Source organism: Numenius arquata, chromosome 23 (assembly GCF_964106895.1).
Source record: "Numenius arquata chromosome 23, bNumArq3.hap1.1, whole genome shotgun sequence".
NCBI lineage: Eukaryota > Metazoa > Chordata > Aves > Charadriiformes > Scolopacidae > Numenius > Numenius arquata.
In genome coordinates, this window is record NC_133598.1 from 499,482 (window position 1) to 527,450 (window position 27,969).

Genomic DNA, 27,969 nt, shown 5'->3' on the forward strand with positions numbered 1-27,969 from the left:
CCAGTAAAACTTCTCCGAGATGGACATGTTACCCATGGGCATGAACCATAATGAATTTCACACCATCTTTCCTACCCTGAGAACCTGATCTGCCGTGAAATGGACTTAGCTTTTGTACATAGAGATAAATCATAACTGCGTGACTTATACATATATCTATCTATATATGTATATGTGAATAGATTTCATAGATGATAGTATTTGTAATCTAAGCATGATGCAAATGGTATGGAATAAGGGGTGGAATGTCCCGGTTTGAAGTAAAACCAAACCAATTTTCTGTCTTGTAATTTTACATCTTAGCTAGGCCTCCTCTAACACTCTGAAATTAACGGTACATTGTGGAGAAAACTGCTCGTTCTCAGAATGATAAGACCAATGTTTGTGCTACATGCCAAGGAACGGTATGCAGAGAGGCCCTTGCTTATACTTATTGCTATAACAACCAAGGTCAGCCAATTTCTTATTTGCCCCCTTAGAGGGTCGGAAACGGAAAACCGAAAAGGGGTCACATCTATAAGGAGGGGCTGACAGGACAGGTGACCCAAACCTGACCAACTGGGGTATTCCATCCCATCTGCCCCATGCTCAATATAAAATCTGAGGGATCAAAGGGTCAGCTCTCTTCCTGCGATGGCCAACGTCCGGAGAGGACTCTGTCTGTTCATCTGCCTTTGATCCCCATCCACGTGTTCCTGACCCCAGAGCTGGAATCCAGTTCCCATTCATCGCTGAGTCCAGTCTGGGACTTCCCCGGTGCCTGCCGGTGACGTGACTGTCATCCTGGGAGCTTGACACGGTTTTGTATATATTGTATCTATTTCATTATTTTCTTCTTTATTTCTATTTTAATATTAAATCTTCATTAAAGTAGTTTAGTTCATTCTAAACTTCTAAATCTCCTTATCTCTTTCTCTCCTCTCTCCTCTTTGGCGGGGGGGGGGGGGGGGAGGGGGAAGAGGGAGGGAAGGGCGGTCTGTCAGTCTCGTTTTGGTAAATTTGGCTGCAACCACGACAGATTTATTGGCGCCCAACGTGGGGCCATTTCCACAAACCTCCCACCGCTCCGCATCGGGGGTCGGACCAGCCTCCCCTTTGCACCTCTGCGGCTCGCCCCTCTCCACCGGGGGTTCCCTGGCCGCTGTGATGCCAGCCGGAGCATGCATGCCCGCTCATTAATGGTCGCACTGCTACTGCGAACATCATAAACAGTCTCAGACCTTCACCCACACTTCCCTTCACTGCCTTTTACTGCAAGCATGCCAAAGCTCTGTTTCCTTCACCTGCCATTGCGTGACACCAACCTCTGTTGGCACCTGCTGGAAAGAAATGCTGAGAAGTCTCTGATCTCTCTCAGTCAGTTTTGGGTCCACTCTGCTGCAGAGCTGCTCCAGGGCGAGTCTGGCACCACAGTAATACACTGCTTCATCCCCTTGCTTTGCTGCCTGGATCTGCAGGGTGAATCTGTTCTGGGAGCTCTCCACTGATCCCTTAAACCAACCCTGGAAACCTTCTCCATAGGCACCACCTTCCTTGTAAATCCATTCCAGAGAGCCACCTGGTCCCTGCCGGTACCAGAACATGTAGTAGCGGCTCATACTGTCCCCCCTCATGCTGCACTGGAAGGTGACTCCAGCTCCCTCTCGCACGGCCTGTTCCCTGATGTGTTGCTCCAAGGCCACCTGGGCAGTGACTGCTGCAGTGGGGAAGAACAAGCCATGATCACTCCAAGATTCAGGAAGGGTAAGGGCTACACTAGTGAGGGCAGTGTGATGGCACTGAACCAGGGGGCAGGAAATCACCACTTGTGAGTGGGCTGGTATCTGCGTTCCTGTAGATGAGCATTTGTACATTGATCGTGCTTTGTATATTCCTCTGCCAGTATTATTGGTGGTGTTTTCCTCCGCTGTTCTGTTACACTATCTCAACCCACAAGTTTTGACCTTTTCTTCTGATTCTCCCACTGTCCCATCTCTGGGGGAGGACAGGGTAGTGAGTGAAAAGACAGTGTGGCTCATTGGTACTGGCTGGGGCTAAACCATGACAATTGTTTGCCCCAGTCTTTACAAGTAAAAATGTACTTCAGGAATCTCAGGTCCCAGAGTCCAGGGGGAAAGGCTGGAGAAAGGAGTGTTCACAGCCCATGTCATTGAGCACTTCTCTAGTCCATAGTACGTAGCTTTGTCTCTGACATTTCCAAGGAAATCAGAGCTGAAAGTGTAACTAAGTTCAGAATGCACAATGTCCACTCTCTCCTCATCCATGAAGACCACTGTCTCTTTGTCAAAGGCTTTAATTTGGGTTAAGCATTATTTCCACATCACAAACCCATGCTGCCTGTCGGGGAGGAAGGAGGGGGAGGAGGTGCACCAGCCGCTGGAGCAGAGATTCCCCTCCAGCCAGTGGTGAAGATCATGGTGACACAGGTTGTCCCCTGCAGCCCATGGAGTTTTAACAGTGGACCAGATTTCCACCCTGCAGCCCGAGGAGAAGCCCACAACAGAGCAAGTCAATGTATCCTGAAGGCAGCTGTGACATTGCAGAGAGCTGCCGCTGGAGCCAGCTCCTGGCAGGAACTGTAGTCCTGTGGAGAGAAGCCCCCACTGGAGCCTGTTTTCTAGTGGGACCTGTGCCCCACAGGGGACCCACAGTGGAGCAATCTCTTCCTGAAGGACTGCACCCCATGGAAAGAAATCATGGCTGGAGGAGTTCGTAAGAGCTCTGTCCCAAGGGAGAGATTCCACACTGGAGCAGGGGAAGAGCGTGAGGAGGAAGGAGGGGCACAGACGAGGTGGTATGAACCAACCATAACCCCCTTTCCTCATGTGCTGCGTGGAGGGAGTAGGTAGAGAAGTCAGCAGTGAAGTTGAGATTAGGAAGAAGGGTGGGATGGTGGGAAGGTGTTTTTAGATTTGATCTTATTTCTCATTTCCCTACTCTGATCAGATTAATAATAAATTAAATTCATTTACTCAAATTCAGTCTCTTTGACCTGTGACGGTAATTGCTGGGTAAACTCCTGGTCCATTTTTGACCCAAGAGCCTTTCATTGTATTTTATCCCGCTGTCCAGTAGAAGGGGGAGTCTGATAGAGGGGCTTGGTGGGCACCTGGTGGACAGCCACGGTCAACACATCACACCTTATCTACTTTTTCCTGATCAGATGATCCACAGCAGCCACCCACCACAATGTCACCCATGCTGAGCTGCCATCTCTTTCCTAAATAGCCTGGCTACATCCACGACGGTACTCTGTGAGCTACCGCACCACATTTCCATCATCCCACAGCTCTACAACCAAGCCACAGAGGAAAAACTGGGCCATGTTGGACATCAGCCGAGGCAACGTGCAATAACCTGCACTTGACTATACAGTCTCTGGAGTTCCCACTATAGATCCTCCTGCATCATAAACAGTCTCAGACCTTCACCCACACTTCACTGAATTTTTTTTCACTGAATTTTTCACTGAATTTTTAGAGTTGGAAGGGACCATAAAGATCATCTAGTCCAACTCCCCTGCCAAAGCAGGATTGCCCAGAGCATGTTAGAGCATGTTACTCAGAACTGCATCCAGGCGGGTCTTGAAAATCTCCAAAGAAGGGGACTCCACAACTTCCCTGGGCAGCCTGTTGCAGTGCTCTGTCACCCTCACCGTAAAGAAGTTTCTTCTCATATTTGAGTGGAACCTCCTATGTTCCAGCTTGTGCCCGTTGCCCCTCGTCCTCTCACTGGCAACCACTGAAAAGAATCTGGCTCCCTCCTCCTTCAACCCACCCTTTAGATACTTATAAGCATTGATAAGGTCTCCCCTCAGCCTTCTCTTCTCCAGGCTAAAGAGTCCCAGCTCTCTCAGCCTTTCTTCATAAGGGAGATGCTCCAATCTTTGAATCATCCTCGTTGCCCTTCACTGGACTCTTTCCAGTAGTTCCCTTCACTGCCTTTTACTGCAAGCATGCCAAAGCTCTGTTTCCTTCACCTGCCATTGCGTGACACCAACCTCTGTTGGCACCTGCTGGAAAGAAATGCTGAGAAGTCTCTGATCTCTCTCAGTCAGTTTTGGGTCCACTCTGCTGCAGAGCTGCTCCAGGGTGAGTCTGCACCACAGTAATACACTGCTTCATCCCCTTGCTTTGCTGCCTGGATCTGCAGGGTGAATCTGTTCTGGGAGCTCTCCACTGATCCCTTAAACCGACCCTTGAAACCTTCTCCATAGGTATCACCTTCCCGGTAAATCCATTACAGAGAGCCACCTGGTCCCTGCTGGTACCAGAACATGTAGTAGCCGCTAATACTGTCCCCCCTCATGCTGCACTGGAAGGTGACTCCAGCTCCCTCTCGCACGGCCTGTTCCCTGATGTGTTGCTCCAAGGCCACCTGGGCAGTGACTGCTGCAGTGGGGAAGAACAAGCCATGATCACTCCAAGATTCAGGAAGGGTAAGGGCTACACTAGTGAGGGCAGTGTGATGGCACTGAACCAGTGGGAGAAATAAATTGTTCTTTTTGAACTCAGTTGACAAAGATGGGCAGAGGAATCGAGCTGGTATGAGGAATCAGAGCTCACCAGGAGAGAGACAGCACATTCCCCTCCCTCCTTTCCCTGTCAGACAAGGAGCTTTTACTGATTTTCCCATTCAAAGAAGGAAGGTTTTGCACCATGGGGGACAAATCCATTTGTCTTTGCTGTGATGGAATGGTGAGGAACCCACTGTCCAGGGCGGTGCTCTGCCTGTCCCCACACTGTGGAAGAGCCGGGCTGGATGGAGGTGCCTGACTCATGGCTAGAAGAGGAGGAGGGCAGTTCCCACTGCATTGTGCAGGGATGGGTGGGGAGGAAGAGCCGGGGGACAGGTCAGGCTGCAAGTGGTCATCACAGCTCCACAGAGCAGCGCAGAGCTCAGGGGCATGCTCAGTTCCTGGGAGGGTTCACCCCTTCCTTTCACTTACCTACGATGGGCGACAACCCCATGCACAGGGCAGTCCACACGGCCAGGCCCGCTCTGTCTCGCCTCTCTCCAGCTTCTCTCTGCTGGCAGAACAGCTCTGCCCACATCTTCCCTGCCTGTCCCTCTCTCACTGCAGTCAGTCCCAGGCCATCCTAGTCCCTCCCTTGGTCTATGACAACAGCGGTGGTGAGAGGCGGGCGCTGGAGGAGCAGAAGCAGCTGAAGCTGTTGGTTCACTCTTGGGTGTCTCTCACCCTGCAGGCTGCAATACCAGAGCGGTCGCTTGGCAGGAAAACCTCTGGTGGGCAAAAGGTGACATGTTGCTGTACAGCCACCCTCCACTTTCCTCTCAACACCTGCGGATGGAAGGTTGCCCTCCCAGGGGCCCTGGCAGCTGTTGCTGTGCTGCTCTGGCATGGGAGACCCTGAGCCCAGCTCTGCTTTCACTGGGCATCGTTGGGCAGAAATGTTCCATTTTCTGCTCCCTCCACTCTGGCCCACCACCCTACTCCTACACTCGCTCCTTCATGCCAACGCTTTTCCAGCTCCTCTTCCCATCAAGGCCTTCCCAGACCCCACAAGCAGCAAAAACAGCAAAGGGCAGGGGAGATCCAGGATATGCTTGGCATTTGAGCTCTGGGGCAGGTTCAAGCACCCCAGCTCATCCTCCAAAACTCATGTGAACAGGACTCAGCAGCGACCAGGCTCAGCAGAACAGGACGCTCCCTTCTCTCTGCTCAACCTATTCAGCAGGAACCCACAGCTCCCCCTAGGACCGTTGCAGCCACAGGCAAACAGACACCTGCTGAACCCTACACAATGTCACATCTTGACTGGTATCACCATTTTGGGGTGACCATGCTCCACACTGCCCCTCTGCAGACTCTCTGAATCCTTCCCCTCCCCTTTCTTCTCATGGGTGCTCCAGTCTGGCCCCTTGGGAAAGGGATCCAGGACAGGGGTGGGAAGGCAAGTTGCAAGACAGTAGAGGAATCCATTGAACCTGGAGGTGGTCTAAGGTACCCTGGGACACCTGGAGCTGCTCTAGCTTGGTAGGATATGCCAGGTTCCCCACAGCCCCCAAACCATATCTTCCTTGTCGGAGTCCGCCCACAAAATTCCACACTGGACCTCAGTGTACACACATGAACATACATGCACACGGAGCCAACACATCATGTACCGCAGAAAAGATGCTCTGCAGCTCATCTCCTCCTGTTCCACTACTCTGGCACTCCCTGAACAACATGAGGTTTCTAAACTCAATTCAGCTCTGGCTTGCCATGTTCAAATCTTGGTTCTTCAACGATTGTTGTGCTGCTTCTTAAAGAAACCTCTTTCTGTGTTGCTTTCTTCCTGTGGGACAGATTGAGAAAAATGGAAGAACATGATCAGCTTAATGGTTTTGTGTGTGCTTGAGACATACACTGCAGCTGCTGCTGCCACAGCACCTCTGTGCCCCTTTCCAGTCAAGTCAGCCCAGACTATTCCTCAGAAGCCTTCTTGCAGACAACCACAACACACCTGGCTGGATTTAACCCCCCTCCTACCTTTTCTGCCCTGGCCCCGCCTGTCTTTCAAGCACTGGGCCCTTCTCCAGTTCTCTGGTGCTGCAGAAATAGGTGGCTGTGTCTGCAGCTGATGGCGAGAGCACTTCCAGCAACAGCTGGTTCCTGGAGGGGTCTGCAGAGCTGGTGACTTGGGTCTGGAAGGGTGAAGCAACGTGCTGGAGTCCCGTGAAAGGATACAGCAACGCTATATGCTGCAGGTCTCTGCTGGGAGTCTGACGGATCCAGTCCCAAGCGTAGCTGCTGTCAGTGATGGGTACACCAGAGATGTGGCAGGTAAGCGTGAGAGATTCTGAGACCTTCCCTACAATGGCGCCAGAGGCCTCTGTCTGCACCTGAGAAAGGGCACCTGCAACACCAGGAGACAAGGATGAACAGGCAGGAACAGCTCCAGCAATGCCTATATCAACCCCATCCCTTTCCTGGGCTTCTGCTTGTGATCTCCGGGATGGAGCAGCTGCAAACAGCTCACAAGCTCTTCTCCCTGTTACAATCTCAGATCTGGGAGACTTCACCATTCTCCCAGTGTTCTCCCAAGTGACCCTCTGTACTTTCTGTGCTGCCTCTCCTTGCTACTTAGGAGAGAACATTGAGGGCTGGACTGAGTCAAACTGAGCTATGCCCAAAACCAGACCAGGGTTATTGACACACCTCACCGCATGGGTCAGGCCTGGGAACACCCCCTACTGGGAAACAAAGGAAAGAGCAGAACTTCTTTCCAAAGGTGAAGCACTTTCAGAACGTGATATGAATGAGGACTGGTGTGAGACATGGAAAGAAGGAAAGAAGGAGGAGTAATGTTTTGGGGTAACCATCTCTATCGAGAATCAAGCATCTGAAAATTGTATGATGTAACTACACAAATCTCTGAGAGTAGCCCTGAGCAAACGTGAGACTTGACTCCATTCCAGGTCCCAGACCCAGAGCTGGAACCCTGGCAGGAGGTTTATGGTAAAGCTCAGCTGGATTTCCTGTCTCCGTGCAAACAGCACAGAAGTAGCGGGCAGAGTCCCGGGGGCGCAGGCCACGCAGGGACAGAGATGACACAGAATGGGAATTGTCCCGGGACACCGTGGCTCGACCCTCAACTGCAGCACTGTACCTCTTTGTACTGCCCGAGGGTTGGCTGATGTAGGACACCCACTCGAGACTGCCACCGGGTGCATCACGGTACCACCGAACTGCAGCACTCCCGAAGGTGAAGCCGGATCCGCGGCAGGAGAGGAGCACGGAGTCCCCGGGAGCTCGCAGCCCTCCGCCGGCCTCCACCAGCCTCAGCTGCGCCCACACCCCTGCGGACGGAGAGCGCAGGCAGCCGGGCAGGGCGCGCCCACGGCCCCAGCACCTTCCCCCGCCGCCACGCCGCCCCCCGACCCGGCACAGACACAGACGACACCCCGCTCTCTCCCGACAAAGCCCCGCGACCGGGACAATGCCCCGACTGCCCCCCTCGGCGCTCACACGCCACTGCTCCCACACTAAGGACCCACATGCGACCCGAAAGCCTCCCCCGGACACCGACTCGGACCCCGACACGGCCTCTCCCTCTCCCGCCCACCCCACCCGCTCCCCGCTTGCCCGACCAAGCCCAGCTCCAGCCGACAGCGCGCCCGGCGCCGGAGCAGCCCCAGCCCCAGGGCCGCGGCACGGGCAGCGCCGCCCGCGGGCAGCTCCACCCGGGCCCAGCCCCGGCCCCGCCACCCTCCCCGCCCGGATCTCACCTGCCGGACACAAGGACAAGGCCAGGAGCCACGGCCCCAGCACGGCCGCCATCGGGCCCTGCCGCGACGGGGACGGACGGGGCCCGAGGGCCCGGCGGCAGCCCCACACGAGCCCGCTCCTGCCCGCCCCGCCGCCTCGGGCCCTCGCCAGGGTAGCGCCCACGATTCTGCCCGCCCCCAACACACCCGACCTGACCCGGCCCGGCCCGGCCCCCGCTGCCGCGGCCCCTTCGGGCCAGGAGAAGCGGGGTCGCCAGAGGAGGAGCGCGGCGCCCCGGCGCACCCAGGTCCCTGGCCCTGGGCTGCCAGCGCGGGCGCTGTCCCGCCTTCTCGCCCTGCTCAGCCCTGCGGAAGGGGGTCGGCCCCAGCTCCATAGCCGAGCTGTCGGCCCACAGAGTCCCCACGCAAGGACCATCCCCGTCCCCGCACCCCAGCTTGGAAACTATATCATTCAATTCCCTAAGCATTCTGGGATGCATCTCATCAGGTCCCAGAGACTAATGTATGTTCAGCTTCCTCAGGTGGCCTCGAACCTGAGCTTCTCTTACAGGGGGAGGGACTTTGCTCCTCTGGTCCCTGCCTTGTGGTTCATCCACTCAAGAGGTGTGGGAAGAGAGACTGCCGGTGAAGACTGAGGCCAAGTTTTTGTTGACTACCTCAGCCTTCTCCTTGGACGTTGTTTCCTGTTTGTCAGTCGAGTTCATCTGGAAGGGTACACTTTCTTTGACCTTCCTTTTCTGGATGACTTACTTATAGAAGCCCTTCTTATTATTCTTTCTACACATGAATTAGGTATTCCATGGGTAGGACCCTCTACATCTGCTTATACCGTTAACATTGAAGAATATCAGGAATGGGCTGTGGCAATACAAGCGTCTTCACATGAAGTGCCACAGAAATCCCATTCACAACCTTGAACCTCTTTTGCCCTCTGCACATCAGCAGAGATGTACCTTAAGAGACCCACAGGAAGAAGTAACATCCCACAACATGGGAAAAGGGCTCTTGTAGTCTGTCACCAGTCCATGAACCTCCTCGTAATGCTCATCCAGACATACGGGACTGGACACATGACATGCAGAGACATCATGTGACCAAAACAGCATTATTACATATTCAGAGAACAGTGCCAGGAATAGAATAACAGAACCCTTAGAATCATAGGGTATCTCGAGTTGGAAAGGACCCATAAGGATCATTGAGTCCAACTCCCTGCTCCTTGCAGCACTACCTAACACTAATCCATGTGACTAAGAGCATGTTCCAGACACTCGTTGAACTTTCAGTCTGTTCCAGTGACTGACCACCCTGTCATTGAAGAACCTTCTTCTAATGTCCAATCTGAACTTCTCCTCACACAGCTTCATATCATTTCTACGTGTAGAATCCAGTTGTATTTCTACTTCCTACTAAAGAAGGACTTTCTCCTCATGAACCCGTGGTGGCCATGGCAAATGACTGTGTTATCTTTCGAGAGTTTTTTAATAATTCCTCGGAGGAATACAGAGATATTGTCCAAGCGGCCAGGGATCAGGTTAGGAAAGATAGGGCCCAAATAGAGTTAAATGTGGCCAGGGATGTCAAGGACAACAAGAAAAGCTTATGTTCAAAAGGAAGAGTAGGGAAAATGTGGGCCCTCTCCAGAAGGAAACAGGTGACCTGGTCACACAGGATATGGACAGGATAAGGACAAGAGAATAAGGAACCGTGCGCGTAGAAGACCAGGTTCCAGACCATCCCAGGAAACTGAAGGTGCACAACTCCATGGGACCTGATGAGATCCATCTGTGGGACCTGAGGGAAACGGCGCATGAAATTGCCAAGCCACTATCCATCGTATCCAAGAAGTCATGGCAGTCCGGAGAAGTTCCCGCTGACTGAAAAAGGGGAAACATAAGCCCCAATTTCAAAAAGGAAAAAAAGGAAGACCCAGGGGGACAGTATCACCTCTGCGCATAGCAACACCATGGAGCAGATCCTCCTGGAACATCTCCTAAAGTACATGGAAAATAAGGAGGTGATTGGTGACAGCAAACACATGACATCATTGTCTCTAAATTGGAGACATGGATTTGATGGACGGACCACTCGGTGGATAAGGAATTGCCTGAATGGCTGCACTCAAAGGCTTGCAGTCAATGGCTCAATGTCCAAGTGGTGACCAGTGACGAGTGGCATTCCTCAGGGATTGGTACTGGGACTGGTGCTGTTCAACACCTTTGTCGGTGACATGGACAGTGGGGTTGAGTGCACCCTTTGCTGATGACACCAAGCTGTGTGTTATGGTTGAGACACTGGAAGGAAGCAATGCCATCCGGAGGGACCTGGACAGGATTGAGAGGTGGGCCAATTTGAACCTCATGAAGTTCAACAAGTCCAAGTGCAAGGTCCACACCAGGGTCGTGGCAATCCCAAGCAAAACTACTGTATGGGTGGAGAATGGATGGAGCGCAGCCGTGAAGAGAGAGACTGAGGGGTGTTGGCTGATGAGAATCTCAACGTGAGCCGAAAATGCGCTTGAAGCCCAGAAAGCCAACCGCATCCAGGGCACCATGAAATGTCATGAACGGACCACAATCTCAATTTCCCATTGGCCACTATGTCTCTTGGGGAAAGGAAGGGAACGGAAGAATGAAGTTGAGCCTAGGAAAAAGGAGGACAGAAAGGGGGGAAGCTTTATGTAGCATTGGGGATTTTGTTGTTGTTGTTAGCAGCAGTAAACTAAAATCTTGCAGTGCAAAGGAAAGGCTAGCAACACCTGCAGTGCAGTCATGGCCCCTTACTGCTGGAATCAGACCTGTGTGACCCCACACACATCGCAGCACTCCCCTGCCCCATAGCCCCTGCACCCTTAGCTGGGCCCCAGCAGGTTTGTGTGAAAGCTCAGCTGGATTTCCTGTTGGTAGATGTCCCGGGTTGAGAGACACAGGACTAACTTTTCTTCTCATGCTGGGGAAAATTACTTTAGAAGACTCTAGTGTCTGAATTTGTGAAAATATTTACTTTATAGCCAGCCAGGCTCTGTGGGATTCAAGGTTAGTGTTTTCGAGCCTTGCCAGGTGCAGGGACAAGGAGGAGCAAGGCCTGGGCAATTGACCCAGGCCAGCCAACAGGAGTATTTCATACCATGAACGTCACATCCAATATAAATTAGAAAAGGTTGCTGCATAGCAGGCTCTCCCCCTGATGGCGGCGGTCCAGACAACTCCTTGCCCCAGTGCCGGAGCCCTGAGGCCTTCCCTTCTTCCTGAAGCCATTGCGCTCCCAGTGTCTGATACTTGCTATCCACTGCTGGGAGTGCACAGCTTCCTACTGATATAGATGGCTGAGTATAATTCTTGTATATCTTATATCAATATCGGGATTAATACTGGTTCTTTAGTATTATTGTTAATTATTTAGTCTTAGTCTATTAAATCTATTTATATTTCAACTGTTGTGTTTGTTTGTGTTCCCCGATTCCCCTTTCCGGGTGGGGAGGGGTCATTGGGTGATAGAATAATTGTCTAATGACAATAGATTGTTATGGGTTCTCTCAAACCATAACAGTAGATAAGCAGCTCAACATACCTGGCAATGTGCACTTGGCAGCCCAGAAAGCCAACCATATCCTGGGCTGCATTACCAGCAGCGTGGCCAGCAGGGCAAGGGAGGGGATTCTAGCCCTCTACTCCACTCTTGAGAGACCCACCTGGAGTACTAAGTCCAGCCCTGGAGCCCCCCAGAAAGGCATAAGAACGACATGGACCTGTTGGAGCAAATCCAGAGGAGGGCCACAAAGATAATCAGAGGGTTGGAGTGCCTCTCCTGTGAAGACAGGCTGTAAGAGTTCGGGTTGTTTAACCTGGACAAGAGAAGCCTCTGGGGAGACCTATAGCAGCCATCCAGTATCTAAAGGGGGAATACAGGAAAGATGGGGATGGACTCATTATCAGGGAGTGGACCGATAGGATGAGGGGTGACAGCGTTAAAATGAAAGAAGGGAGATTTAGACTAGATATTAGGAAGAATTTCTTTACTGTGAGGGTGGTGAGATACTGGCCCAGGTTGCTCGGAGAAGTTCTGGACTCCCTATCCCTAGAGGTGTTCAAGGCCAGGTTGGATGGGGCTTCGAGCAACTTGGTCTAGTGGAAGGTGACCCTGCCTGGGGAAGATGTTCCAGCCCATGGCATGGGCATTAGAACTAAACGAGATTTCAGGTCCCTTTTAACTCTAACCATTCTGTGATTCTCCTGGGATGAGTCTCAGTAGGCCCCATACATTTCTGTGCATCCAGATGGAGCAATGCAGATGAACATTACGAACTGCCCCCATGTTACGAACAAAACCCATGTCCCATTGGCCCTTGTGCCTCCTGGGGAGAGCAAGGGAAGAGTGAAGATGAGCCTGGAAAGGAGGACAGAGGAGGATGGTTTCTTTTACACTCTTTTATAATTGCTCCATTACTCTGTATTTTAATTGGCAACAAAAAAAAAAATCCCTGCAGCATGCAGGAAAGGCCAGGAACAACTGTGATCACCCCTGACTGCTGGAAACAGACCCAAGTGACCAACCACACACCGCTGCACTCTCCTGCCCCATGATCTCACACGCTGGGCTGGACCCCAAAAGGTTTCCGTTAAAGCTCAGCTGCATTTCCTGTCTCCGTGGGAACAGCACAGAAGTAGCGGGCAGAGTCCCAGGGGCGCAGGCCACGCAGGGACAGAGAGCACTCAGACTGGGAATTGTCCCGGGACACAGGGGCACGACCTTTTACTGACTGCCCATAACGAGTAACTGAGGGATCATAGCTGATGTAGGACACCCACTCCAGACTGCCATCGGGTGCCTTACGGTACCACCAAACTGCATAATTCCTGAAGGTGAAGCCGTATCCGCGGCAGGAGAGGAGCACGGAGTCCCCGGGAGCTCGCAGCCCTCCGCCGGCCTCCACCAGCCTCAGCTGCGCCCACACCCCTGCGGACGGAGAGCGCAGGCAGCCGGGCAGGGCGCGCCCACGGCCCCAGCACCTTCCCCCGCCGCCACGCCGCCCCCCGACCCGGCACAGACACAGACGACACCCCCCTCTCTCCCGACAAAGCCCCGCGACCGGGACAATGCCCCGACTGCCCCCCTCGGCGCTCACACGCCACTGCTCCCACACTAAGGACCCACACGCGACCCGAAAGCCTCCCACGGACACCGACACGGACCCCGACCCTGCCTCTCCCTCTCCCGCCCACCCCACCCGCTCCCCGCTTCCCCGACCAAGCCCAGCTCCAGCCGACAGCGCGCCCAGCGCCGGAGCAGCCCCAGCCCCGGGGCACCGGCACGGGCAGGGCCGCCCGCGGGCAGCCCCAGCCCCGGGCCCAGCCCCGGCCTCGTCGCCCTCCCCGCCCGGATCTCACCTGCCGGACACAAGGACAAGGCCAGGAGCCACGGCCCCAGCCCGGCCGCCATCGGGCCCTGCCGCGACGGGGACGGACGGGACCCGAGGGACCGGCGGCAGCCCCACACGAGCCCGCTCCTGCCCGCCCCGCCGCCTCGGGCCCTCGCCGGGGCAGCGCCCACGCCTCTGCCCGCTCCCAACACACTCGACACGACCAGCCCCAGCCCCGGCCCGGCCCGGCCCCCCGCTGCCGCGGCCCCTTCGGGCCAGGAGAAGGCGGGCAGAGCCGTCGCAGGAGGAGGAGCGCGGCGCCCCGGCACACCAAGGCTCCTGGCCCCGGCCTGCCAGCGTAGCTTTGCCGCTGTCCCGCCTTCTCGCCCTGCCCAGCCCTGCGGAAGGCGGTCCGCGCCTCGGCCAGGCGCAGCGGGGGCCAGCGCCGGGGCCGTGCTGTCGTCCCGCAGCGTCCCCTCGCAGAACCCTCCCCGGGCCCCGCACCCCCGGCGCGCCCTGGCCTCACTCCCAGCCCCTGCCCGCGGAGACAAGAGACACAGTGCAGAAATCATCCCCCAACCTTCTACCCGCTTGCGCCCCCCCCCGTCCTTCTTTCCACACCGCAGAGCTACCCGACGCCCACCCCGACCCCCACTCCTAATCTTTCATGCAATCTCTTGCAGCCTCTTCTTCTCCTTCTCTCCTGCCGAGCTCCACGACTGTCCTGTTGGGTCCAATGCTATCTGTCTGTGTCCCCTGTCCATTCCACACCAAGAAAACAGCAGAGGTGGGCAGTGGGGGATGCTGGCAGGGAGGTGCTGCAGCTGCAGGGACATGCTCAGGTCCCCAGGAGATGGATCCCCCCCACATGCTTACCTAGGATGGGAACTAACCCCAGGGACTTGGGAATCCTCCAAGCCAGAACTGCTTCACCTCACCTTCCCATGTCTTTGCCCACAGTTGCCATCCCTTTGCCTCTGTCACCAACGGCAGACACACTCTTACCCCACTTCATGCCTTGGGCACAGCCCTGTTGTTCCCCTGACATTGGTCTGGTCTCTGAATCCCCTGACCCTGAGAGCTGAGAGGTGGTAGAGGGCAAGTAGTTGGCATTGTCAGGGCACCCTTGGGTCTCTCTTCCTGTCAGTCCGGCCAGGACACTAGAGGGTCTCCCTCAGCTCCAGTGTGGAAATGCCCTGTCTACTGCAGTTGTGGTCGGCCTGGGCGGAAAACTTCCTGTGGACAACAGGACCTATGTGGCTGCAGGAGGCTCCCCAGCCCTTCCTCGGCAGCATGTGCTCTGTGGGCCCAAAGGGACACTGCCTGTACAAGGCCACAGGAATATATCATCAGCTGGACTTTTAAGAGCGTCAAGGAGCAGTACATGCCCTGCTTGTCCCTGGATGGCAGATCTCCTCAGTTGCATCTCACCATCCTGCAATGTGCCTGAAAACCAGCAGGGAATTTATCTGCTGCTTTGCTCCAACCAGCACTGGGAACAGTCCGAGTGGAAATGGTGGAAGTGGGCAAGACCCTTTCTCAAGTCCAAGGCGTTGGGTGCCTGGAGTGGTCATAACCAGAAGGCTTTTCTCCAGAGGACTCTTGGTGATCCACCTAATAAGGTGACCTGAGTGACCACAGGCTTCTATTGGGCTGCACATAGCTCAGGAGCTTCTGCAATGTGCTGTGCTGCACATTTTCCTGTCGCAGGATGAACGCAGCCTCCAAATCACAGCGGAAGAGCCCAGAGGTGCCACCCACATGATGGCTGCCCCAGGGCATGTTCCTGTCTTTGCTGCAGCTGCAGCTGCTGGGAAACTGCTACGTTTCTGCATTAGCTGGCTCATCCAACTGGTGCTACTCTTTCACCTCTCATTCGATCTAGAAGGAGAGCCTGAAACTGGACGTGGAGAACGGATGAGACACTTCTGTGTCTCAGAGGATGATGTGACTCATGACATACAATAGGCACAGGTTTTGCTAGACCCTGGTAGATCTTGGATACAATTAGGCATCTGAGGGTGTCAACACAGTTCCCATAATTAGAGCATTCGTATGCCACATGTCATGCCTCATCATCCTACAGCTGCCCTTTTCACAGGGGAAAGTCCTGGAAACAAAACAAGTATCTCCTATCTTGGGTTCCTGACCGTAAGTGCCCCTAATTCCTCATATAGTCCAAACAGGTCAGAATTTCTGCTAGCAGTTCACTCAGAGCATGTAAAACATGGCATGAAGTGAGACGCGTCTGGAGTGCACGGCTTGGGAGGGGCACCCTCAGCTCTCTGGACTCTCAAATCGTGCTCACAACTGGTCAGTCTGCTGGTGGCACAGCAAACCCACACACTGGCATCCCCATCTGCCAGACAGCAAGCAGCTGCCTGAGCAGTATTGTCAGTTCGTAGAGCATGGGATGATGGGAAGGGATGGGATGACACAGCCTCCCTACGACAAAGTACCTAACTGGCTGCTAGAAACCAGAAACAGCCAACTTCTGAAAGCCACGACTGGCCCAACGATGACAAAAGGCTGCTGGGCTGCTCGCTGGCTTCTCTGCTTAGGAGAGCACACAGGGGCTGTGGGCCATGGGGCCACAGAGACGCTCCCATGGTCTTTGGGGTTTGGCAGCTGCAAACACACAGTCTCAGAAGGTCTTGTCCCATTATATTCTCAGGCCTGGGAGAGAAGCTCGCAATCACACCCCAGAATATGATAAAGCATCTACACATGTGTGAGCCAGACGAGACCAAGGGGGAAATACTGAAATCTCAAGACTTTTTGTGAGGTGCCTCTTCAATCCTCCCACGTCTGTGAGGACTCCAATAGTCAAAACATCCCATGCAAATTGGAAGACCCATTTTTGTCCTTCCTGGTTCCTTTTTCATGACAAATTCACTATCTCAGAGTTTCCCTCTCTCCCAGTACCTCCAGAAATTACTTCTTTTGTGGAAATCTTGAGGAATCTTGCTTTCCTTTCTGGACTATCAGCTGTAGTGCTGGAGTTTGAAGGGTAAATCTGCATGAGAAATCAATGTTTATGGGTGTTGAAAAGGCAGCGCGCAGCAGACTGAGCAGTGCTGTTCACCGTGGTCAGTGTGGGGGACTCAGGTGTGCTACTCTTTGGGTAAAACAGAGAAGAGAGAGAAGGAGGGGAGGGGAGGAGAAGTGAGGGAAAGAGAAAAAGAAGGAGAAGGAGGAGGAGAAGGAGAAGAAGGAGAAGAAGGAGAAGGAGGAGGAGGAGGAGAAGGAGGAGAGAAGCACGGGGCATCAACTAGCCCCCTAGGAAGCCTGTTCCAGTGTTTGCACACTCTCTCAGTAAAGAAATGCTTCCTTAGAGCTAGTTTGAACCTCCCTCAGGCAGCTTTAAACCATTCCCACACACATTGTCACTGGATTCCGGGAGAAGAGATCAATATCTCCCTCTGCACTTCACCTCCTTGGGAAGCTCTAGAGAGCCATAAGGTTGCCTCTCGGCCTCCTTTTCTCCAAACTTCACAAACCCAGTGTCCTTAGCTGCTCCTTGTAGGACACGCCTTCCACCCCTTTCACAGGCTTTGTTGCCCTCCCATGAATGCCTTCAAGGACCCTCACATCCTTTTTCAATTGTGGGGCCCAGAACTACATACAGAACTCAAGGGGAGGCTGCAGAATTCCTAAACGCAGCTGGACAATCACTTCTTTTGACCAGCCGGTTCTACTGTGTTTGATGCACCCCAGGGTGTGGTTTGCCCTCTTGGCTGCTGGGACACATGGCTGACTCCTGTTGAGCCTGCTGCCAACCAGCACCCCCAGATCCCTTTCTGCAGGGCTGCTATTGAGCCAATCCTCTCCCAATTTGTACTTGTGTCTCGCGTTACTCCATCCCAGGTGCAAAATCTGGGATTTGTTCTTCTTAAATTTCATGTCACTGATGATTGCTCCCATTTATCTAGACCCCTCTGCAAAGTTTCTTGTCCTTTGAGAGAGTCAACAGCAACTCCCAGTTTGGTACCGTCAGCTGACTTGCTCACGGCGCATTCAACTCCTGCATCCAGACTGTTGATAAAACTATTGAACAAAACCGGCCCTAGAATTGAGCCCTGACAAATACCACTGGTACTCTGCTCCTTTAGTACTCTGCTCCTTCGGTACTCTGCCATCAATCCCATCAGGCCTCATGGACTTAGGAACATTCAACCAACACAACCTGTCCCTTACAATTTCAGTGTCCACCAATGGAAAGTCACAGTTCCCACAGTCGTGGTCCCCCATCTCATAGGACTGGAAACCCCAAGGTCTATCATTAGTATTAAAGACTGAGGCAAGAAAAGCATTGAGTGCCTCCATTTTTATTTCATCCCTGGTTTCAGGTGACCATCTCCATCAAGTATCAGTCCAATGTTTTCCTTAAACTTCTCTTGCTATCAACACACTCTAAAAAAGCCTTTCTTCACATCTGACACAACACTGGCCAGTTTCAACTCTAGTTCAGCTTTGGCCTTTTGTGTCTTCTCCCTGCATATGTGAACCACAGCTCTGTAGTCTTCCTCAGAAGCCTGAGCTTCCTTCCAGAGATCATACAATTTCTTTTTCCTCTTGAGCTCCACGAGGAGTCCCTGTTCAGACAAGCTGGTCTTCTGCCCTGCTTCCTTGACTTTTGATGCAATGGGATTGCATCAAAGCTCCTGTGCTTTTCTAAGGCCATTCTTAAAAGCTGACCAGCACTCACGGACCCCTAAGGCCTCAAAAGCAGGTTTCCAGGGCACACGGCTAAGTACCTCCGTGAACCTCAAGTACCTCAAGTTTGCTCTCCTGAAATCCAGGGCAGCCACTCTGCTCACCTTTTTTCTCATTACACCAAGAAGTTTAATCTCAACCATTTCATAATCACTGTGGCCAAGACAACCACCTACCATCACATCTCCCACAGGTCCTTCTTTCCTAGTTGTCTCACTGAGTACTCGAGACAAGTCATAATCTTCAACACACTTTTGGGAATTCTCCAGACTTGCTTGTCACAGTACTATGGTACTCCCAGGTGATATCTGGGAAGTAGAAATCTTTCACAAGAACAAGGGCTGCCAATTCATAGATTTCACCTAATTCTCTACAGAAGAGCTCATTACTGCTGTCATCCTGGCTGAGCAATCACTAGAAGGATCTGGACAGGCTGGGATGATGGGCTGAGGCCAACTGTGCAAGATTCTATAAGGTCAAGTGCCGGGTCCTGCACTTGGGGCACAACAACCCCATGCAGCACTATGGCCTTGGGGAACAGCGGTTGAAAAGATGCCAGGCGGAAAGGGACCTTGGGGGTCAACAGCTGCCTGAATATGAGCCAGCAGTGTGCCCAGGAGGCCAAGAAGGCCCTCAGCATCCTGGCTTGTATCAGAAATAGTGTACCCAGCCAGGTTAGCAAAGGGATTGTCCCCCTGTACTGGGCATTGGTGAGGCCCCACCTCGAATACTGTCTTCAGTTTTGGGCCCCTCACTACAAGAAACACACCGAGGTGCTGGAGCGTGTTCAGAGAAGAGCAACAAAGCTGGTGAAGGGTCTACAGAACAAGTCTTAGGAGGACCGGCTGAGGCAACTGAGGTTGTTCAGCCTGGAGAAAGGCAGGCTGAGGGGAGAACATAACACTCTCTACAACTACCGGAAAGGAGGGTGTAGCAAGGTGGGGGTCCCAAGTAACAAGCCATAGGACAAGAGGAAATGGCCTCAAGTTGTGCCAGGGGAGGTTTAGGATGGATATTAGGAAAAGCTTCTTCACAGAAAGAACCTATCAAGCATTGCAACAGGCTGCCCAGGAATGTGGTTGAGTCACCATTCCTGGAGGACTTTAAAAGTCAGGTAGATGTGGTGCTCTGTGATGTGGTTTAGTGGTTCACTCAGTAGCTTTAAGTTTACGGTTGGACTTGATGACCTTGAAGGTCTTTTCCAATCAAAAGGATTCTATGATTCTAGTAGACACTCACTGCCACATCTGCTTTGTTTCCCACCTCCCTAATCCTCCCCCACATCAATCCTAACTATAAGTGCTGTACACTCAAACCTCTCCCCTTCAGTGCAACTCCTCCACCTCACCTGCCCTGCTGACCTCTCCTGAACAGCCTATTGCTCTCCATCCCAGCACTGCAGTCATGGGACTCATTCCACCCAGTCTCACTAATACCAATGACATCATAGCTCTGGGAATGGACCAAGATTTCCAGTTTGTCCTGTTTGTTTCTCATACTGCATGCACTGGTGTACAAGCATTTCAGGTGTGCTCCTAATCCCTCAGTGCTCCTGGGGGCAGGGTACATGCTCCCATTAGCATTGCCCACCCTCAGGCAGTGCCACGACAACCCTTGGCTTACCTTCAGCTCTCCCTCTCATCACAGTGGTGGGTTGATGAGCCTGCTGTGACATGGCAGCAACACGTTCCTCCAGGGCTTTGGGAGGACAGGAAGTTGCTTGTGTCCCGTTCATGCACTGCATCACCAGGTGACTTCCTGGAGACACACAGGCTCAGCACTCATCTTGGTCATTCCTGTAAATAGGGACCCTGGAGACAGAGGTGGGCAGGGAAGTGATGGGCAGATGTTGACAGAGATCGCCAAGGAGCACCTCGCTGCACTCGGGCAGTACATGAGCAGGGGAGGGCAGGCTACAGGTCTTCCCCGTCATCAGAAGTGCCACAACATAAGAGTCATTCTCAAACACTTCCAAGTTCCAAAGATGTTCCTCAGAAGCTATGCCTGCCTCTCAGACCTGAGACTGTCATTTCACCCGCCCAGAGACAGCATAAGAACAGCATCAGAACATGGGCCAGTGGTGCTGGTGGGACATTGTTTCTCAATGCTGTTTTTGATCAGTGCCCTCACCCCCTTCACATTGGACTTCTCTCTCCGATGGCCCCACGACGTGTGCTTGTGGGCAGCCACGACGTGGCTTGTCGAGCCAGCCAGAGGCTGAACAAAGGTTAACCAGAGGCTGACCAAAGCTGACCATTTTCAAGGTTTGAAGGTCGTGGGACTTTCAAACACTGGGATACACATTAGCAAAAGCTACCTGGTTAGTCAACACCAGGGGGTCTACCAAGCGACCTGGCCAAGCCCAATCAAAACTTTCACTTACTGTAGAAGGGGACAAAGTCCCCACAGCGCACATGAAGAACGTGTTGGGGAAGACAGTCTGGGTTAGTCCCACCTCAGGCAAAGGCAAACCCATCCATGGGACTGCTTTTGCTCAGGGACCTGGGTGCACTTGATGGGTGATGTGGAAGATTGGGGAGGTCTGATGTGTACCTCATGGGCATCTGATTTCAGCTGAGAATAGACAATTGTAGGATGTTAATTGCTAAATACCCCTGCCACTGTCTGTCATCATTACTGTAATTGCTATCAAGGGCTATTGCTGTCAGGGCTACACTAGTGAGGGCAGTGTGATGGCACTGAACCAGTGGAAGAAATAAATTGTTCTTTTTGAACTCAGTTGACAAAGATGGGCAGAGGAATCGAGCTGGTATGAGGAATCGGAGCTCACCAGGAGAGAGACAGCACATTCCCCTCCCTCCTTTCCCTGTCAGACAAGGAGCTTTTACTGATTCTCCCATTCAAATCAGGAAGATTTTGCACCATGGGGGACAAATCCATTTGTCTTTGCTGTGATGGAATGGTGAGGAACCCACTGTCCAGGGCGGTGCTCTGCCTGTCCCCACACTGTGGAAGAGCCGGGCTGGATGGAGGTGCCTGACTCACGGCTAGAAGAGGAGGAGGGCAGTTCCCACTGCATTGTGCAGGGATGGGTGGGGAGGAAGAGCCGGGGGACAGGTCAGGCTGCAAGTGGTCATCACAGCTCCACAGAGCTCAGGGCCATGCTCAGTTCTTGGGAAGCATCACCCCTTCCTTTCACTTACCTACGATGGGCAACAACCCCACGCACAGGGCAGTCCACACGGCCAGACCCGCTCTGTCTCGCCTCTCTCCAGCTTCTCTCTGCCGGAAGGACAGCTCTGCCCACATCTTCCCTGCCTGTCCCTCTCTCACTGCAGTCAGTCCCAGGCCATCCTAGTCCCTCCCTTGGTCTATGACAACAGCGGTGGTGAGAGGCGGGCGCTGGAGGAGCAGAAGCAGCTGAAGCTGTTGGTTCACTCTTGGGTGTCTCTCACCCTGCAGGCTGCAATACCAGAGCGGTCGCTTGGCAGGAAAACCTCTGGTGGGCAAAAGGTGACATGTTGCTGTACAGCCACCCTCCACTTTCCTCTCAACACCTGCGGATGGAAGGTTGCCCTCCCAGGGGCCCTGGCAGCTGTTGCTGTGCTGCTCTGGCATGGGAGACCCTGAGCCCAGCTCTGCTTTCACTGGGCATCGTTGGGCAGAAATGTTCCATTTTCTGCTCCCTCCACTCTGGCCCACCACCCTACTCCTACACTCGCTCCTTCATGCCAACGCTTTTCCAGCTCCTCTTCCCATCAAGGCCTTCCCAGACCCCACAAGCAGCAAAAACAGCAAAGGGCAGGGGAGATCCAGGATATGCTTGGCATTTGAGCTCTGGGGCAGGTTCAAGCACCCCAGCTCATCCTCCAAAACTCATGTGAACAGGACTCAGCAGCGACCAGGCTCTTTGGGGTGCTCAGCAGAACAGGACGCTCCCTTCTCTCTGCTCAACCTATTCAGCAGGAACCCACAGCTCCCCCTAGGACCGTTGCAGCCACAGGCAAACAGACACCTGCTGAACCCTACACAATGTCACATCTTGACTGGTATCACCATTTTGGGGTGACCATGCTCCACACTGCCCCTCTGCAGACTCTCTGAATCCTTCCCCTCCCCTTTCTTCTCATGGGTGCTCCAGTCTGGCCCCTTGGGAAAGGGATCCAGGACAGGGGTGGGAAGGCAAGTTGCAAGACAGTAGAGGAATCCATTGAACCTGGAGGTGGTCTAAGGTACCCTGGGACACCTGGAGCTGCTCTAGCTTGGTAGGATATGCCAGGTTCCCCACAGCCCCCAAACCATATCTTCCTTGTCGGAGTCCGCCCACAAAATTCCACACTGGACCTCAGTGTACACACATGAACATACATGCACACGGAGCCAACACATCATGTACCGCAGAAAAGATGCTCTGCAGCTCATCTCCTCCTGTTCCACTACTCTGGCACTCCCTGAACAACATGAGGTTTCTAAACTCAATTCAGCTCTGGCTTGCCATGTTCAAATCTTGGTTCTTCAACGATTGTTGTGCTGCTTCTTAAAGAAACCTCTTTCTGTGTTGCTTTCTTCCTGTGGGACAGATTGAGAAAAATGGAAGAACATGATCAGCTTAATGGTTTTGTGTGTGCTTGAGAGATACACTGCTGCTGCTGCTGCCACAGCACCTCTGTGCCCCTTTCCAGTCAAGTCAGCCCAGACTATTCCTCAGAAGCCTTCTTGCAGACAACCACAACACACCTGGCTGGACTTAATCCCCCTCCTACCTTTTCTGCCCTGGCCCCGCCTGTCTTTCAAGCACTGGGCCCTTCTCCAGTTCTCTGGTGCTGCAGAAATAGGTGGCTGTGTCTGCAGCTGATGGCGAGAGCACTTCCAGCAACAGCTGGTTCCTGGAGGGGTCTGCAGAGCTGGTGACTTGGGTCTGGAAGGGTGAAGCAACGTGCTGGAGTCCCGTGAAAGGATACAGCAACGCTATATGCTGCAGGTCTCTGCTGGGAGTCTGACGGATCCAGTCCCAAGCGTAGCTGCTGTCAGTGATGGGTACACCAGAGATGTGGCAGGTAAGCGTGAGAGATTCTGAGACCTTCCCTACAATGGCGCCAGAGGCCTCTGTCTGCACCTGAGAAAGGGCACCTGCAACACCAGGAGACAAGGATGAACAGGCAGGAACAGCTCCAGCAATGCCTATATCAACCCCATCCCTTTCCTGGGCTTCTGCTTGTGATCTCCGGGATGGAGCAGCTGCAAACAGCTCACAAGCTCTTCTCCCTGTTACAATCTCAGATCTGGGAGACTTCACCATTCTCCCAGTGTTCTCCCAAGTGACCCTCTGTACTTTCTGTGCTGCCTCTCCTTGCTACTTAGGAGAGAACATTGAGGGCTGGACTGAGTCAAACTGAGCTATGCCCAAAACCAGACCAGGGTTATTGACACACCTCACCGCATGGGTCAGGCCTGGGAACACCCCCTACTGGGAAACAAAGGAAAGAGCAGAACTTCTTTCCAAAGGTGAAGCACTTTCAGAACGTGATATGAATGAGGACTGGTGTGAGACATGGAAAGAAGGAAAGAAGGAGGAGTAATGTTTTGGGGTAACCATCTCTATCGAGAATCAAGCATCTGAAAATTGTATGATGTAACTACACAAATCTCTGAGAGTAGCCCTGAGCAAACGTGAGACTTGACTCCATTCCAGGTCCCAGACCCAGAGCTGGAACCCTGGCAGGAGGTTTATGGTAAAGCTCAGCTGGATTTCCTGTCTCCGTGCAAACAGCACAGAAGTAGCGGGCAGAGTCCCGGGGGCGCAGGGCACGCAGAGACAGATACGACTCGGACCGGGAATTGTCCCGGGACACCGTGGCACGACCCTCCTCTGACTCCCCAAGCTGAGTAACTGAGGAACCAGGGTTGATGTAGGACACCCACTCGAGACTGCCACCGGGTGTATCACGGTACCACAGAACTGCATAACCCCCGAAGGTGAAGCCGGATCCGCAGCAGGAGAGGAGCACGGAGTCCCCGGGTGCTCGCAGCCCTCCGCCGGCCTCCACCAGCCTCAGCTGCGCCCACACCCCTGCGGACGGAGAGCGCAGGCAGCCGGGCAGGGCGCGCCCACGGCCCCAGCACCTTCCCCCGCCGCCACGCCGCCACCCGACCCGGCACAGACACAGACGACAGCCCCCTCTCTCCCGACAAAGCCCCGCGACCGGGACAATGCCCCGACTGCCCCCCTCGGCGCTCACACGCCACTGCTCCCACACTAAGGACCCACACGCGCCCCGAAAGCCTCCCACGGACACCGACACGGACCCCGACCCGGCCTCTCCCTCTCCCGCCCACCCCACCCGCTCCTCGCTTCCCCGCCCAAGCCCAGCTTCAGCCGACAGCGCGCCCGACGCCGGAGCAGCCCCAGCCCCGGGGCCCCGGCACGGGCAGGGCCGCCCGCGGGCAGCCCCAGACCCGGGACCAGACCCGGCCTCGCCGCCCTCCCCGCCCGGCTCTCACCTGCCGGACACAAGGACAAGGCCAGGAGCCACGGCCCCAGCACGGCCGCCATCGGGCCCTGCCGCGACCGGGACGGACGCGCCGCAGCCGCACAGGAGCCCAGCGGCGCCGCACTCGAGCCCGCTCCTGCCCGTCCCGCCGCCTCGGGCCCTCGCCGGGGCAGCGCCCATGCCTCTGCCCGACCCCAACACACCCGACCTGGCCAGCCCCGCCCCGGCCCCCCGCTGCCGCGGCCCCTTCGGGCCAGGAGAAGGCGGGGTGCGGGCAGGGACGGGGCAGGGCCATCACCAGAGGGGAGACCTCATTGCCCTCTACAGCCACCTGAAAGGAGGTTGTAGAGAGGTGGGTGTTGGCCTCTTCTCCCAAGGAAATGATGTCAGGACCAGAGGAAATGGTCTGAAGTTGCGGCAGGGGAGGTTTAGATTGGATATTAGGAAGAATTACTTTAGGGAAAGAGTGGTCAGGCACTGGAACAGCTTACCCAGGGAGGTGGTGGAGTCACCATCCCTGGAGATATTTAAGAAATGTGTAGATGTGCACTTCACGGCATGCTCTAGTGGCCGAGAATCACAGACTATCTCAAGTTGGAAGGGGCCCATAAGGATCATCGATGCCAACTCCCTGCTCCTTGCAGCACTACCTAACACTAATCCATGTGACTAAGAGCATCGTCCAGAGGCTTCTTGAGCTCTGACAGTCTGTTCCAGTGACCAACCACCCTGTCAGTGAAGAACATTTTCCTAATGTCCAATCTGAACTTCTCCTCACACAGCTTCATATCATTTCTACATGTAGAATCCAATTGTATTTCTTCTTCCTACAACAGAAGGACTTTCCCCTCATGAACCCGTGGTGGCCATGGCAAATGACTATGTTGTCTCTCAAGTTTTTTTTAGTAATTCCAAGGATTTATAGAGAGAAACTGTCTGAGCAGTCAGGGATCAAGCCCAGATAGAGTTAAATCTGGACAGGGACATCAAGAGCAATATGAAAAGCTTACGTTCAAAAGGAAGAGTAGGGAAAATGTGGGCCCTCTCCAGAAGGAAACAGGTGACCTGGTCACACAGGATATGGACAAGGCTGAGGTGCTCAATGACTTTTTTGCCTCGATACTGCTCTAAGTGACATCACTGAAGTCACAGCAGGCAAAGGCAGGGACTGGGAGAATAAGGAACCGTGCGTGTAGAAGACCAGGTTCCAGACCATCCCAGGAAACTGAAGGTGCACAACTCCATGGGACCTGATGAGATCCATCTGTGAGACCTGAGGGAAATGGCGGATGAAATTGCCAAGCCACTATCCATCGTATCCAAGAAGTCATGGCAGTCCGGAGAAGTTCCCACTGACTGAAAATGGGAAACATAAGCCCCAATTTCAAAAAGGAAAAAAAGGAAGACTCGGGGGGACAGTCTCACCTCTGTGAGAAGCCACTGAAGGACAAGGTGAATCGAGCCAGTTTTCAGAGCTGAAAGCCATCCAGCTGGCTCTAGACATTGGGGAATGAGAAAATTGACCATTTTCAAGGTTTGAAAGTCGTGGTTGAGGTCGTGGGACCTTCAAACACTGGGATACAGGTTTAGCAAAAGCTACCTGGTTAGTCAACACCAGGGGGTCTACCAAGCGACCTGGCCAAGCCCAATCAAAACTTTCACTTACTGTAGAAGGGGACAAAGTCCCCACAGCACACATGAAGAACGTGTTGGGGAAGACAGTCTGGGTTAGTCCCACCTCAGGCAAAGGCAAACCCATCCATGGGACTGCTTTTGCTCAGGGACCTGGGTGCACTTGATGGGTGATGTGGAAGATTGGGGAGGTCTGATGTGTACCTCATGGGCATCTGATTTCAGCTGAGAATAGACAATTGTAGGATGTTAATTGCTAAATACCCCTGCCACTGTCTGTCATCATTACTGTAATTGCTATCAAGGGCTATTGCTGTCAGGGCTACACTAGTGAGGGCAGTGTGATGGCACTGAACCAGTGGAAGAAATAAATTGTTCTTTTTGAACTCAGTTGACAAAGATGGGCAGAGGAATCGAGCTGGTATGAGGAATCGGAGCTCACCAGGAGAGAGACAGCACATTCCCCTCCCTCCTTTCCCTGTCAGACAAGGAGCTTTTACTGATTCTCCCATTCAAATCAGGAAGATTTTGCACCATGGGGGACAAATCCATTTGTCTTTGCTGTGATGGAATGGTGAGGAACCCACTGTCCAGGGCGGTGCTCTGCCTGTCCCCACACTGTGGAAGAGCCGGGCTGGATGGAGGTGCCTGACTCACGGCTAGAAGAGGAGGAGGGCAGTTCCCACTGCATTGTGCAGGGATGGGTGGGGAGGAAGAGCCGGGGGACAGGTCAGGCTGCAAGTGGTCATCACAGCTCCACAGAGCTCAGGGCCATGCTCAGTTCTTGGGAAGCATCACCCCTTCCTTTCACTTACCTACGATGGGCAACAACCCCACGCACAGGGCAGTCCACACGGCCAGACCCGCTCTGTCTCGCCTCTCTCCAGCTTCTCTCTGCCGGAAGGACAGCTCTGCCCACATCTTCCCTGCCTGTCCCTCTCTCACTGCAGTCAGTCCCAGGCCATCCTAGTCCCTCCCTTGGTCTATGACAACAGCGGTGGTGAGAGGCGGGCGCTGGAGGAGCAGAAGCAGCTGAAGCTGTTGGTTCACTCTTGGGTGTCTCTCACCCTGCAGGCTGCAATACCAGAGCGGTCGCTTGGCAGGAAAACCTCTGGTGGGCAAAAGGTGACATGTTGCTGTACAGCCACCCTCCACTTTCCTCTCAACACCTGCGGATGGAAGGTTGCCCTCCCAGGGGCCCTGGCAGCTGTTGCTGTGCTGCTCTGGCATGGGAGACCCTGAGCCCAGCTCTGCTTTCACTGGGCATCGTTGGGCAGAAATGTTCCATTTTCTGCTCCCTCCACTCTGGCCCACCACCCTACTCCTACACTCGCTCCTTCATGCCAACGCTTTTCCAGCTCCTCTTCCCATCAAGGCCTTCCCAGACCCCACAAGCAGCAAAAACAGCAAAGGGCAGGGGAGATCCAGGATATGCTTGGCATTTGAGCTCTGGGGCAGGTTCAAGCACCCCAGCTCATCCTCCAAAACTCATGTGAACAGGACTCAGCAGCGACCAGGCTCTTTGGGGTGCTCAGCAGAACAGGACGCTCCCTTCTCTCTGCTCAACCTATTCAG

At 53.9% G+C, this 27,969-nt stretch overlaps 2 protein-coding genes across 2 annotated transcripts in view; both read right to left on the reverse strand.

Moving 5' to 3' along the window:
- The window catches only part of LOC141474768 (Ig heavy chain Mem5-like), a 35,370-nt gene extending 27,083 nt beyond the window's left edge, over positions 1–8,287 (reverse strand). The window contains exons 1-2 of the mRNA XM_074162842.1: positions 8,236–8,287; positions 7,483–7,806 (exon numbers count right to left, since the gene is read on the reverse strand). Coding sequence (XP_074018943.1) covers positions 7,483–7,806; positions 8,236–8,287 — 376 coding nt within the window. The remainder of the gene's footprint in view (positions 1–7,482; positions 7,807–8,235) is intronic.
- The window catches only part of LOC141474795 (T cell receptor alpha chain MC.7.G5-like), a 290,098-nt gene that overhangs the window by 89,338 nt on the left and 172,791 nt on the right, over positions 1–27,969 (reverse strand). The window lies entirely within an intron of this gene.